This window comes from Heteronotia binoei, chromosome 13, assembly GCF_032191835.1.
Source record: "Heteronotia binoei isolate CCM8104 ecotype False Entrance Well chromosome 13, APGP_CSIRO_Hbin_v1, whole genome shotgun sequence".
Classification (NCBI taxonomy): Eukaryota; Metazoa; Chordata; class Lepidosauria; order Squamata; family Gekkonidae; genus Heteronotia; species Heteronotia binoei.
This window is the reverse complement of record NC_083235.1, coordinates 62230446-62244553: the sequence shown is the minus strand read 5'-3', so window position 1 is coordinate 62244553 and position 14108 is coordinate 62230446. Positions and strand designations below refer to the sequence as shown.

Below are 14108 nucleotides of genomic sequence, written 5' to 3'. Positions count from 1 at the left end.
AATCAGGATGGTTCATAGGCACGCGGCGCTATCTAGTGCCAGAAGATGTGCACTTGAGAGGCTGCTTCCAAAAGGCTATTGGGAATAGGAGGATTCAAGTCTCGTAACATGCATATTCCTGAGTCTAGATCCCCAGCCAGAAACGACTGACCTTGCGCTGTAACTTGCAGCTTGTACAAAGCAAATCATCGATACCTGATGTTTTCCTTGTTCAGAATTTCTATAATTGGTTTCAGAGTCTTCCACCTTTGTAAAGTTTCGGACAACAAATCTTGTAAATTTGCACATTGTAGTCTCCCAGCATAAGTGGATTTACAGCCCGAGCTTTCTGTAGAAGTTTAGCTTTAATAGAACTGGACGAAAAGCGAACTAGAATGTCCCTAGGCACCGACTATTTCTGTCTCCTCACCGGACCAATTCTGTAAGCGGCCTCCAAAGCACAAAGTTTAGTTTCAGAAAAACCCATTGCTTTAGATAGCCAGGAGGATATAAGGACTTTTAAGTCAGTGGTAGAGGTGGAATTCTCAGGGAGACCACGAATTTTAACGTTCCCTATTTTCAGTTGGTTTTCAAGCGCAATAATTTTATCAGTAGTCCATTCATCTCGTTTATAAAAGTATTGTGTATCCTCTGGCGACACACTCGCCATATTAAAAGTGGAATCTCTAAAGAGGTTTTAAGCTCCACAATTTGGGCAGATAAAGGCTGAATCATGGCAGAGATTTTGTCAGTCATGTTTTGTTCTAATTTTTGAAAAGCTTCCATTACCTTGGAACGAAATGAAGATAGCTCGTCCGCTGTAGTTTTCCCACCACCTGCCGCCATCTTGCCTGCAGGGATATATGACGCTCTTGAGGCCTTAATCTTGGGCTTCTTTGGGAAATAGTCCTTAACGGAACCTTTTGGATTTCTTTTCAATCTGGATTTTTGACCGTTTGCTGTTCCCATGCTAATTAAAAAAAGCAAACCTGGGTGCTTTGATGAGTGAATTTAGCGGAGGTAAGCACGGAGCTCTGTTTTCAGGAGTCCATCTCCGTCGCGCCCCCTTGTTTGAAATGTTGTAGGCTCTTCACCCGAAAGCTTTCCCTGCAGGAAGGGAAGATTGGAAAGGCATGAAACCCTTGTTCAACCCTGTCCATATTTTCAGAAAGCAGGAAGGTGTTATCAGACACCTCTTTGGCAAAGCAAAAAATTAATGAACCGTGGCAGTGTGGGTGTGGAAGAACAGGGCAGATTACTTACACAACCAAATAATGGAAGGAGAAAGCAAAGCCAGTCATCATCTTTTCCCCTCCATCAAAGAGTTTCTTTGTCAGTGGTAAAGAAGAGTTTTGTGTCTCATGAATGATCAGTGGCGTTGCAGTTGCAGAGTTTTTTGGAGGATGCTTCCATTCTTGACCCCCATCAGTCCGGTTTCCGTCTGGGACACGGGACGGAGACAGTGCTGGTCACGCTGATGGACGACCTCCAGCGGCATCTGGATTGAGGCGGCTCGGCGGTGCTGGTGTTGTTTGACCTATCGGCAGCGTTCAATACGGTCGACCACCAGCTGCTGACTTGCCGTCTCGCCGACGCGGGGATTCAGGGGTTGGCCTTACAATGGTTCTCCTCGTTCCTTGATGGTCGGGGACAAAGGGTGGCAATTGGGGGTGAGTTGTCCCAGAGGCACACACTTGATTGTGCGGTGCCTCCGGGAGCAGTTCTTTCCCCAATGTTGTTTAACATCTACATGCGCCCCCTTGCCCAGATTGCCCGGAGGTATGGGCTGGGTTGCCACCAGTACGCTGATGACACCCAGCTCTATCTATTCATGGACAGCCAGCCTGACTGTGTCCCAGAAAACCTGGACCGGGCATTACAAGCTGTGGCTAGATGGCTCAGGCTGAGTAGGTTGAAACTAAATCCAGCGAAGACAGAGGTCCTTTGCTTGGGTCGCTGTGGCCTGGGAGGAGAAATTCCCCTTCCAGCTCTTGACGGTGTGCCATTGACAATGGCGCACAGGGTCAAGAGCTTGGGGGTACTACTTGAGCCGGCCTTAACTATGGAGGCCCAGGTAGCAGCCACTGCTAAGTCTGCATTTTTTCATCTTAGGCGGGCGAGGCAGTTGGCTCCCTTCCTGGAGCAGGACGATCTGGCAACAGTGATCCATGCAACGGTCACCTCAAGGTTGGATTACTGTAATGCCCTCTACATGGGGCTGCCCCTGTGCCGAACCCAGAAGTTGCAGCTAGTGCAGAACGCCGCAGCTTGGCTGTTATTAGGGCTCCCTAAACAGGAGCACATTCAGCCGGGCCTCCGGGGACTGCACTGGCTGCCAATAATATACGGAGTCCGGTACAAGGTGCTGGTTATTACCTCTAAAGCCCTATATGGCCTAGGACCTGCCTACCTTAGGGACCGTCTCTTCCCATATGTCCCCCAGAGAGTACTGCGATCTGGCTCTCAAAATCTGCTCGTAATCCCCGGGCCAAAGGAGGCCCGCTTGAAGTCAACCAGGGACAGGACCTTCTCCATCACAGCCCCTTGCTGTGATTACCGGAAGAGGTCAGGGCCCTGCGGGATATTGGACAGTTCCGCAAGGCCTGTAAGACAGTTCTCTTCTGGTTGGCTTATAACTGACCGGCACCAAAATACTGAAGGAAGTCTATAGATAGCACACTGCTGGATTGATGTATTGATATTAATGTTTTAATTATGTAAATTGCTGTTGTATTTTTTGTATTTTAATGTTATTGTATTTTAATTTTGAATTTTATTGTTAGAACTTTTATGCTGTGAGCCGCCCTGAGCCCGCTTCGGTGGGGTAGGGCGGGATATAAATCAAATAAAATAATAAAAAAATTAATTGTGGCATAAGGTTTCATGGCATATTTGAGTCTACTTCAGCAGTTATATGAGGGGTGTCCTGAAATGGCATGCGCATCTGTATGGGGGTGGGGGTTCAGTTAATAGTGGTGTCAAAAGCCAATAAAACACAAGACATTTTTGATATTTGTTCACAGAGCCTCGTTGTATACAAGATACACAACTAATAGGTGATTTGTTTAGATGATTGTGATGAGGCACTCTTCTTAGACTTAACCTAATTGAACAGTTCACAGAAATTTATTGTTCTCTGAGTCCGAACAAGAAAGCATTACCAAGCAAGACATTATCTCATTAGGGGAACCTTCCAAACAAGTAGCCCTGAGCTGTTTGTCATGTGAGTCTGCTCACATGTTACTTAGCTTACATCCAGGGTTCCAGGAAACAACTATGGGGTTATTCCTGGGCCAGAAGAAGAAAATGCTGAGTAAGTTTCACAGGCAGCATTCAGCTTGCAATGTGAGTTGGTTGTTAGGTCCTTGTACTGTGAAGGAGTTAGAATTTTGAGGAGAGTCATAGAGGAGAGTCATCTAAGCAGGAGACTGAGAAGGCCTATGGGAAGTGGACAGCCTAGAGATATTGATTGACCAGGCTAATGCATCCTTGAAGACCTGCTCAGTTGACTTCCTTTTTCTTTTGTGTCTCCTGGTAACCCAGGCAGCTTCAATCCCCGACTACCGAGGCCCAAATGGGGTGTGGACAATGTTGCAGAAGGGCAGGAGTATCAGGTAATCTGGCAGTAAAGGCTCGCCTCATATCTGGGAGACTTTCCCAGCGTTACAGGAGGAGGAGGCTAAACCAGGCTGTGTGGGATTGGCTGACAATATGTATTGTACTTTCTGTTTATCAGAACTGCAGACCTGAGTGAGGCAGAGCCCACGCTTACCCATATGAGCATTGCCTGCTTGTACAAGCACAAACTGGTAAGGTAACTCTTCTCTGTCAATCCTGTATTCCTGTGCCTCAGGGAGAGGGCAACTGTAAGAGCATAGCTGGTTTTTCCCATGAAAAGCATTTATGTTCCAAGAGAATTTGTGGTGGTGAGAAAACTTGTCCACACGGAGGATGGGAGTCATTGTACATACAGCAACCCCCTCTTACTGTGACATTTCCCATAGAAAGTCTCAAGGTGCAAAATGGCAGCAGCATTGCAAAGAAACTGTCATAACTTGGAGGAGAAATGAGATCCCAGTTCTTGGAGGAGTCTGCCTAAGCCTCCACTTCCTCATGCAAAGAAGCCTGTTGTGGTGTTTTAAGTAAGGATTAATACAGCCAGGTTTGAGTAACTGCTAATGAAGTGAATCAAAGAGACAGACTGGTAGGGAATAGGAAGCTAGCTTTTAGTCGTTACAGATTGGCAGTCATTTTCAGCCTCCTATACACAATCAGCCCTCTCAAGGCATGGGGTTGCAGGTTACGTAAATAGTTGTCTTCGATAAAAGGTAGCCAGTCATCTATGATAGGAGGCCACTGTTGTGGCATACTAGGTGTGACATGAGTATGGCATTTGGCATACATGGCTTTTTCTGGGTACCTGTATTTATTTTATTTATTAAATTGGATTTTTTGACCACCCCTTCCCTCCTTGTGCAGGGCTCGGGCGGTTCACAACTATTTAATGCGATACAATATAAAAAAATTAAAACCATATATTACAGAGTATTTAAAACATTCCAAACGTTTAAACGTTTTAAAACAAGATGGCAGTGCTAGCATTCATGCAAAAGACTGCGCAGAATGCACAGTGCATGTTGCTGGGCCTACACAAAATGTGCTATGCATCAACTGCTGCTTCCTTGCATTGCCCTTTGATGCACCCCTCTAAAGAAGACATAGCTGTTAGGAAGCTAGTCCCTAGTTGTGGAAGCATTGGGAGTCTACCTTTCTGCTCAGCTTGTTAACATCCTCATCTTGGGAATGTAAGGCCATGCAGTCTATAACCTTGCTAGTGTCAGTGCCTTAAATACAATCAGGACTATGATGTTCATCTCTGCTAGAGAAATGTGACCAGTTATAACTGATCAGACTATTACTTTGGCTTCATGGGCTCTAGATAGCTAATCAGCAGGAATTTAGAGTGTAGGTACTCTGTGCCACCCGTTTTGGCAATAGCAGAGCAGTGGGGAAAGGAAGGGAAATGTTGCCTAGGACACACGAGAATTTGCAGCCTGTACCTTGAGTGCTGATAATGGAAAGGGAAGAGGAGTCTCTTGCTTTTGAACTCTTCTTAGTAGCTCTGCTGCCTTTTTTTTTTTTTTTTAAAGGTGCATCATGTGGTGTCACAGAATTGTGACGGGCTCCACCTGCGTAGTGGTCTGCCTCAGGAAGCTCTTTCTGAACTACATGGAAACATGTACATAGAGGTGAGCACGTGCAAGAGAGCAGGGTCTTAGCATATCATAGCATCTCTGGAGTGCTAACTAGGAATCTGTGTTTCTATCCTTTGCTAGGTCTGCACATCCTGCATACCCAATCGTGAATATGTGCGAGTGTTTGATGTGACGGAACGCACAGCTCTGCACAGGCACCATACTGGCAGGATGTGTCAGAAGTGTGGGGCGCAGCTGAGAGATACCATTGTACACTTTGGGGAGAAGGGCATCTTGCAGCAGCCCTTGAATTGGGAGGCAGCGATAGAGGCTGCAGGCAAAGCAGATGTGATCCTTTGCTTGGGATCTAGCTTAAAGGTAACCGTTGAGGAAACATCTTTAGTGGTTCTCCTGTTTGTTCAAAGTTGTTACCAGTGGGCATTGCACTGTTTTCTGTAATGTGCTTGGGCGAAGTATTTCTAGAGTGATCTAAGAATGGAGGAGGATTTCTGAAAGCAGTTGAGATCAGCTCCTTTGAGATTTCAGTTTACAGCTTTCAAGGTTTTATAAAGAAAAAAACGTATACAACTACCTGTATTAATTCTCCCCCTCCCACCAATACATGGAATATTCAAGCATTATACCGATAGAATGTTTCCTAGGTCAATGAGTATATAAATCAAGATGAATATTTGTGAAAACGGCCATATTGAAAACTGGTGGTTAAGGTCAAGAAAGTAAGCCCACTGGCTTGGGGGAAAGAACAAATGGAAACCTAATTTTCAGAAAGAGCACTTGTCTCAATTTCATAGAATCATAGAGTTGGAAGGGACCTCCAGGGTCATCTAGTCCAACCCCCTGCACAATGCAGGAAACTCACAAACACTTTCCCCTAAATTCACAGGATCCTCATTGCTGTCAGATGGCCATCTAGCCTCTGTTTAAAAACCTCCAAGGAAGGAGAGCCCACCACCTCCTGAGGAAGCCTGTTCCACTGAGGAACTGCTCTAACAGTCAGGAAGTTCTTCCTAATGTTGAGCCGGAAACTTTTGATTTAATTTCAACTCATTGGTTCTGGTTCTACCATCTGGGGCCACAGAAAACAATTCCACACCATCCTCTAGATGATAGCCCTTCAAGTACTTGAAGATGGTGATCCTATCACCTCTCAGCCACCTCCTCTCCAGGCTAAACATGCCCAGCTCCTTCAGCCTTTCTTCATAGGACTTGGTCTCCAGACCCCTCACCATCTTCATTGTCCTCCTCTGGACCCTTTCCAGCTTGTCTATATCCTTCTTAAAATGTGGTGCCTAAAACTGAACATAGTACTCCAGGTGAGATCTTACCAGAGCAGAGCAAAGCGATACCATCACATCATGTGATCTGGATACTATACTTCTGTTGATACAGCCCAAAACTGCATTTGCCTTTTTTAGCCACCACATCTGTTGACTCAAGTTCAGGGTATGGTTCACTAAGACCCCTAGATCATTTACTGCTAAGACAAGTCTCCCCCATCCTATAGCCATGCATTGGATTTTTCCTACCTAAATGCAGAACTTTACATTTATCCCTATTAAAATTCGTTTTATTGGTTTTAGCCGAGTTTTCCAACCTGTCAAGATCATCCTGTAGCCTTTTTCTGTCTTCTACTGTCTTTGCAACCCTTTCCACTTTAGTATCATATGCAAATTTAATAAGCATTCCCTCTGTCCCTTCATCCAAATCATTTATAAAAATGTTGAAGAAAACATGTCCCAGGGCAGATCCTTAAGGCACTCCACTTGTCACTCCTCTCCAAGATGAGGAGCCATTCACAAGCACTTTTTGGGTACAATCTGTCAACCAGTTACAGATCCACCTAACGGTAACAGGATCCAAACCACATTTTACCAACTTGTCCACAAGGATAGTATGTGGAGCCTTATCAGAGGACTTACTGAAATCAAGATAAACTATGTCTACAGCATTTCCTTGATCAGTGTTCCCTCTAAGCTAAGTAGAATGGGCTAGCTCACAAATTTTTAGCCTCCAGCTCACACATTTTTGTCTTAGTTTAGGAAGGATGACCCCCAGAGCACACTAATTTATGCAGTAGCTCACAACTTTAATGCCAGTAGCTCACAAAGTAGAATTTTTGCTCACAAGACTCTGCAGCTTAGAGGGAACATTGCCCCTGATCCAGCAAGGTAGTAACTTTCTCAAAAAAAGAGATCAAATAAGTCTGATATGACTTGTTCTTGAGAAAACCATGCTGGCTCTTAGTAACTCGCAGCCAATCTTTCTAAATGTTGCAGGACTGACTGATGATATGTTCTAAAACTTTTCCAGGTATAGATGTCAAGCTGATGGGTTGGTAGTTACAAGGATCCTCCTTTTTCCCCTTCTTGAAGATGGGGACAACATTCACCTGCCTCCAGTCTTCCAGCACCTCTCCTGTTCGCCAAGAATTCTCAAAAATAATAGCCAGAGGCTCAGAAATTACATCTGCCAGCTCTTTTAGTACCCTTGGATGCAGTTCATCTGGCCCTGAGGACTTAGTTTCATGTAAAGAAACTAGGTATTTATGTACTACCCCTGCTGATCCTAGGTTGCAACTCCATACCCTCATTATATGTGCTGTTTTTGCCATGTTGAGTACTGTTTCCCTCAGAAGAGAAGACTGAGGAAAAGTAGGAATTGAGCAGTTCCGCCCTCTCTTCACTACCTGTTACAGTTTCACTTTCTTGCCCTCGCAATGGGCCTACCATGTCCTTGCTGTTTTTCTTGTTCTGAAAATAAGAAAAGAACCCTTTTTTGTTGTTTTTAGCATCTTTGGTCATCCTAAGCTCATATTGAGCTTTAGCTTTCCTAACTTTTTCTCTACAAGCCCTGGTAATTTTTTGTATTCATCCTTGGTTTTAAGGCCCTCCTTCCAATTCCTAAAGCAGTCTTTTTTATTTCTTAAGTCTTTAGAGAGCTGTTTATGGAGCCACTTTGGCTTCTTTAGACTTCTTCCATTTTTCTTCTCATAGGAATTGCGCTTTCACTGTTTTGCTTTTAAGAAACTCCCACCGCTCTTGAACCCCTTTCTTCCTAAGTATTTCTGACCATGGGATTTTACCCAGCATGGTTCTAAGTTTGACAGAGTTTGCCTTGCTGAAGTCCAACCTATAAGTCTGACTATGTATAGCTTTTCCCTTCCCTAAAACTGTAAATTCCAAAATCACATGGTCACTACTGCCTGGGGTGCCCACTATTGCCTCTTAATCAATCAATTCTTCCTTGTTGATGAGAATCAAGTCCAAGACAGCAGATCCCCTTGTTTCCTTCTTCACTTTCTGGAAAAGAAAGTCAGCAATACAAGTCAGGAATCTATTTGACCTTTTTTGTTTTCTTTATAGCTAGAATAAAAGCAGTAAACAATATGAGACTCACAAACCACAAAATGATTTATGGCTGCATAATTTGTGTAATTCAAGATTTTGAAAAGGTTTCAAAATAAATTGTCTTGTCAGGTTGGCCTTTGCCTTCCATGTGAATGAAGCTTCATGTGAGGAAGGATTGAGCATTGGCCTGCTTGTGTAGGAAGAGTAGTTCTTTGACCATTGTAGAGAAGCAAACTGAGTGCTCCTTTAATTTCATTGAGGTTTTATGCTCTCTTAATGTTTAAGTGGTTGTGGGAGCTCACTTAGTGCTTGAATGGGCACTGACGAATTTTTTTGCTGAACAGAATTTTTGCCCATCCAGGAAGGACTTTAATTATAGAAGAGGCAATTCCTGATGTTTGTCCTGCACTGTTTCATTCACCTTAGCCCAGGGGAGGACTGACCCATCTTGCATGGTCTGCTTTTTAAAACAGAATTCTCGTATGTAAACATTTATGAATCAAAAGGTCTTCTCTCAGGACCTCTTGGCAATTAAAGCATAAATAACCTGTGTGTGGTGATGCTGAGTGTGCACTTCTGCTTGATTTAAGAGAAGTTGTGCTAAATCAGATTGAGGGCCTCATCTGTTTCACTGTTCTTTGCAAAGATCCCAATAGGCAGTGGTCCATCTATAGACAGTGGTTTGCCTACCACTGATGGCCACCTGTTTTTTGCTTCTGTCTTGCATGTGGTCATTTGCATTCTACAGGAATTCTGTTCGCAGAGGAATCCTGCAGAAGTCTCTATGATATCCATATCCTGTCCCTTAGATGATCAGTACTCATCCCTCTTTCTGTTCACTGCAACTGGCACTGGAGTTGACAGGATTATTAAAAATTGTTTTCAGGTAACTGACAGCCTGCTTGTTCCTAGCGCTGTTGAAAGTTTTGGTTGTATTTTCCTTACTGCAACAGGTTTTGAAGAAGTATCCGCACTTATGGTGCATGAGCAAGCCACCCAGATGCCGCCCTAAGCTTTACATTGTAAATCTTCAGGTGAGTTTGAGCCATATAGTTTAGGGGCAGAGCACTTTGTTCTGCTTTCAAATGCGATATGATTTTAGTTACCTTCATGTGATTATCAGAAGGGGCCATAGCTCAGTGGTACAGCAATATTTTGTGTACAGAATGGCCTCAGATCAACCCTTGGCACTTAAGTTTTAATATAAAGGAATCTCAGGCAGCAGAAGTGGAAAAAAAAATTCCTCTGAGACTTTGGAGAGCTGCTTTCAAACTAAACAGCCTTAGGCTAAATGGACTGTTGGTCTGATTCTGCTTTGTTTGTATGATTCATAAGCTTGCATGCCTGTTACCACAGTGTAAATGGGACCTGTGCAGGATTGCTACTATTTTGCACAGGTACCCCCACCCTGAGGAGGTGCTAGTTGTTGTTTTCTCTGCTGATAACTTTTGAATATATATGTATTAATATCTATGATCTTATTGGAGTCCTGCTAAATCAGGGGTGGCCAAACTTGCTTAACATAAGAGCCTCATAAATGTCAGATGTTTGAGAGCCATGAGACATGAACATCAGTTGTTTGAGATCTGAAAGACAGAAAGGAAGAGAGTAGGGTTGCCAGATCCAGCTCAAGAAATATCTGGGGACTTTGGGGGTGGAGCCAGGAGACTTTGGAAGCATGGTTGTGGCAAGCACAATTGAACTCCAAAGGGAGTTCTGGCCAGCACCTTTAAAGGGTCCATGTGTCTTTAAAATGCCTTCCCTTCATTTGGAAATAATGGAGGATAGGGGAACCTTCTTTTAGGGCTCATAGAATTGGACCCCAAATCCAATCTTTTTGAAACTTGTGTGGGGGGGGGGGTTCTTTGAGGAGAGGCACCAGATGCTATGCTGAAAATGTGGTGCCTCTGCCCCCAAAAACAGCTGCCCCAGCTACCCATGGATTGATTCTCCATTATATCCTATGGCAGGGGTGGCCAACAATAGTTCTCCAGATGTTTTTTTGCCTTCAACTCTCATCAGCCCCAGCCAGCATGGCTAATGTCTGGGGCTGATGGGAGTTGTAGGCAAAAAACATCTGGAGAACTACTGTTGGCCACCCCTGCCCTGTGGGAACCAGTCTCCACAGGTATAATGGAATAATGCAGATATTCCTCTTCCCTTTCTGATCACCTTGAAGCAAGGGGAGGACCTTCAAACCAGGGGATCCCCTACCCCCAACTGGGGATTGGCAACCCTGGGAGGGAAGGCAGGCAGGCAGGCAAATAGATGAGGGAGGGAGGTAGAGGTGGAAAGAAAGCAACTTTAACTTTAAATGCATTCTCCAAGCTGGCCAGTGCAGTGATGGGGGCTTCAGGAGCCACACAATATGTGTGAAAGAGCCACACGTGGCTCCCAAGCCACAGTTTGGCCATCCCTGTGCTTAAACGTGGTCTGAATTTCAAAATTGTAAAGTTGCTTAAGGACTTTTTTTCCTCCTCCTCCAAACAGTCTTAAGTGGTTACTTAATGTATTATCTGATACATGGTTGGAACCAATGTTGCCTCTAAGCTGCAGAGTCTTGCAAGCAAAAATTCTACTTTGCGAGCTACTGGCATTACACTTGTGAGCTACTCATACATTATTGTGCTCTGGGGTCATTATTCCTAAGCTAAGACAAAAATGTGTGAGCTGGAGGCTAAAAATCTTTGAGCTAGCTCATGCTAACTCAGCTTAGAGGGAACATTGGTTGGAACTAATTATACAGTGAGTCATGTTAGTGTATGATTAAGAGCACTCCTTTGTTTTTCATGAATGATAAACCATAACTGGGTTGCTGTTTCTTTGTCATGAGTCCTTTTACAGCCCAAATTATTCTGTCTTGGTAACAGTGGTAAGTCACTTGTTTGCTTCCATGACTGTATCGTTTGTTCTGTCCACAGTGGACACCAAAGGATGATCTAGCAGCCTTGAAGCTTCATGGGAAATGTGATGATGTGATGACGCTTTTGATGGATGAGCTGGGACTTCCCATCCCTTGCTATGACAGGTGGGCAGAATTTTGAGCTTGTAAGGGTTGTAACTTTATCGATGACTTTTTCACTTTGGCAATCATTAGTTTTTTCCAGCACCCCCTTGGGGGGGGTTAGGCTTACTGTGTTTGCTTACACAATGTCATGTGCCTGTAATTAAAGGCAATCCTTTGGAACATGTGACCCATAAGGTGTGTTGGTGATGTAATTGTGCCAAGGCCTGCTTTTCTGATGATTCTAAACGCAGTCGTTACTGTTGTTGTTTAACTTGATGCTTCGGCTTCAGGCAGCGAGTGTGAAATCCTCTGGCAGTGTTGTACATTAAAGATGGCATATTCTCTCTCTGTCCATAGATCGAAGGATCCCATCTTCTCTTTGGCCACTCCATTGCGACCTGAAGAAAGCAGCAGTCACAGCCGGAAACCTTTGACCCCACCTGCAAGTCTTCACGAAGTGCAGCTTGGAGAGCAGCAGCAAGTGCCCGCAGCTCCCTTTTCTGGCGGCTGGTTTGGCAGGGGCTGTGCAAAAGGCACAAAGAGAAAAAAAGCCTCTTGATTATGGCCCTGCCCAAAAAGGACACTAGATTTTTTTTAACGTTAGGGGTCCAACTGTGAAGTTACTAACATCAGGACAAGAAACGTCTTCTGCACTCAATATTATCAGGATTGCTGGGTTAACTGGAAAAGCAGCTGCTATTTTCATAGGTGTTTTATATAATTTTTTCACTTTATGAACAGGATGTAGGCCAAAGCCTACCTTGGTTCCTACTGTGTAAGAGGAGGTTGGCGTTTGATACTCAGGGCTGCCTATTCTTAAATTACAGAAATAATAAAACAATACATGGCTGTGTCTTGGAAGACTGGCTTTTCATTTCGTGCAGAGGCTGAATCGTCACCCATTTTAAGTATCTCTGCCTGCTGAGTCTGGCTGTATTGGAATTGAAGCAAGCATATCAATTAGGGTTGTATTGTGGACGATGTGAATCTGTACCAAGATGAGAATTATTGTGTGTGTGTATATACACATACTTGCAGAAGGGGGATATTTTGCAACTGGGCTAAAATAGTTTCACCAGTTGCTTTTGTGAAAACAAAATGCTAATTTAGATGGGTTTTGTGGTAGCTCCACACTAGTAAAATGTAGCATAATTACCATTATTTTTACATTTATTTAAAATATTTATTAGCTGCCTTTTTCAAGTCAGCTTATAATACAAATATATTATTACAAAAACACAATAAAGCAGTTTGGTGTAGTGGTTAAGTGTGCGGACTCTTATCTGGGAGAACCGGGTTTGATTCCCCACTCCTCCACTTGCACCTGCTGAGATGGCCTTGGGTCAGCCATAGCTCTGGCAGAGGTTGTCCTTGAAAGGGCAGCTGCTGTGAGAGCCCTCTCCAGCCCCACCCACCTCACAGGGTGTCTGTTGTGGGGGAGGAAGGCAAAGGAGATTGTGAGCCGCTCTGAGACTCTTCGGAGTGGAGGGCGGGATAGAAATCCAATATCAATCCAATAAAAAACCATAAGTTTAGAACTCCAGTTAGAACTGCCAATAATAAAAGCTTAATCAAATGCAGTCCAAAATAAAATTGTCTTCAGCTGTCTCCTGAAGACCAGCAATGAAGGTGCCAGGCACAACTTGTGGAGGGGTTGCGCCATAACTGTGGGACTGCCATGGAAAAGCCCCTTTTGGGTGTGCCCACCAAACAAGCTTCTGGGTTCAGTGGGACAGCCAGGAGGGCATCTCTCTGCAATCTTAACTCCCAGGCAGGAATGTGTGGGAGATGACAACTCAGATACCATGGTCCTAAGCCGTGCAGAGCTTTAAAGGACAAAATCAACACTTTGAATTGGGCTCCGGAGCAGACTGGTAGCCAGTATAACTGCTGTAATATTGGGGACATATGCTTTCTATAGCTAGCCCTAGTAGACCAACAGTCTAGAAATAGAATTCTACACCGCTTGCAGCTTCCAAACACTCTGCAAGGATAGTTCCAGGCAGGAACTCACTTGCATATTAGGCCACACCCCCTGATGTTACCATTGTATCACGCAGCTTTTTTGTAGAAAAAGCCCAGCAGGAATTTATTTGCCTATTAGGCCACATCCTGACACCAAGCCAGCCGGAGCTGCGTTCCTGTTCATTCCTGCTCAAAAATAGCCCTGGCTCCAAGTAGAGGATGTTGCGATAGTCCAGTCTAACAAGGGCTTTTTTTGTAGCAGGAACTCCTGTGTATATTAGGCCATGCACCCCTGATGTAGCCAGTCCTCCATGAGCCCTGTACTAAGAGCCCCGTAAGCTGTAGGAGGATTGGCTACATTAGGGGTGTGGCCTAATATGCAAAGGAGTTCCTGCTCCCAAAAAAGCCCTGAGTCTAAGACATGGATCTGACTGAGCCAGAAATGGTTGCACACCAACTGGATCTGGCCAAATGCACTCTGAGTCACAGAAGCTGCCTGGCTTGCTAATGTGACTTCTGTGTCAGCTGCACTCCCAAGTTGTGAACCTGGCTTTTGAACAGAAGTATAACCCCATCCAAGGTGAGAGAGAGGTT

The 14108-nt window shown here is 44.4% G+C and overlaps 1 protein-coding gene across 1 annotated transcript in view; it reads left to right on the top strand.

Annotated features, from left to right (window-relative positions):
• Positions 1–12410, top strand: part of SIRT7 (sirtuin 7) — a 30325-nt gene extending 17915 nt beyond the window's left edge. The window contains exons 4-10 of the mRNA XM_060252657.1: positions 3523–3593; positions 3716–3788; positions 5130–5228; positions 5316–5552; positions 9496–9576; positions 11464–11570; positions 11907–12410. Of these exons, the coding sequence (XP_060108640.1) occupies positions 3523–3593; positions 3716–3788; positions 5130–5228; positions 5316–5552; positions 9496–9576; positions 11464–11570; positions 11907–12108 (870 nt within the window). The 3' untranslated portion in view covers positions 12109–12410. The remainder of the gene's footprint in view (positions 1–3522; positions 3594–3715; positions 3789–5129; positions 5229–5315; positions 5553–9495; positions 9577–11463; positions 11571–11906) is intronic.
• Positions 12411–14108: the final 1698 nt, after the last annotated feature.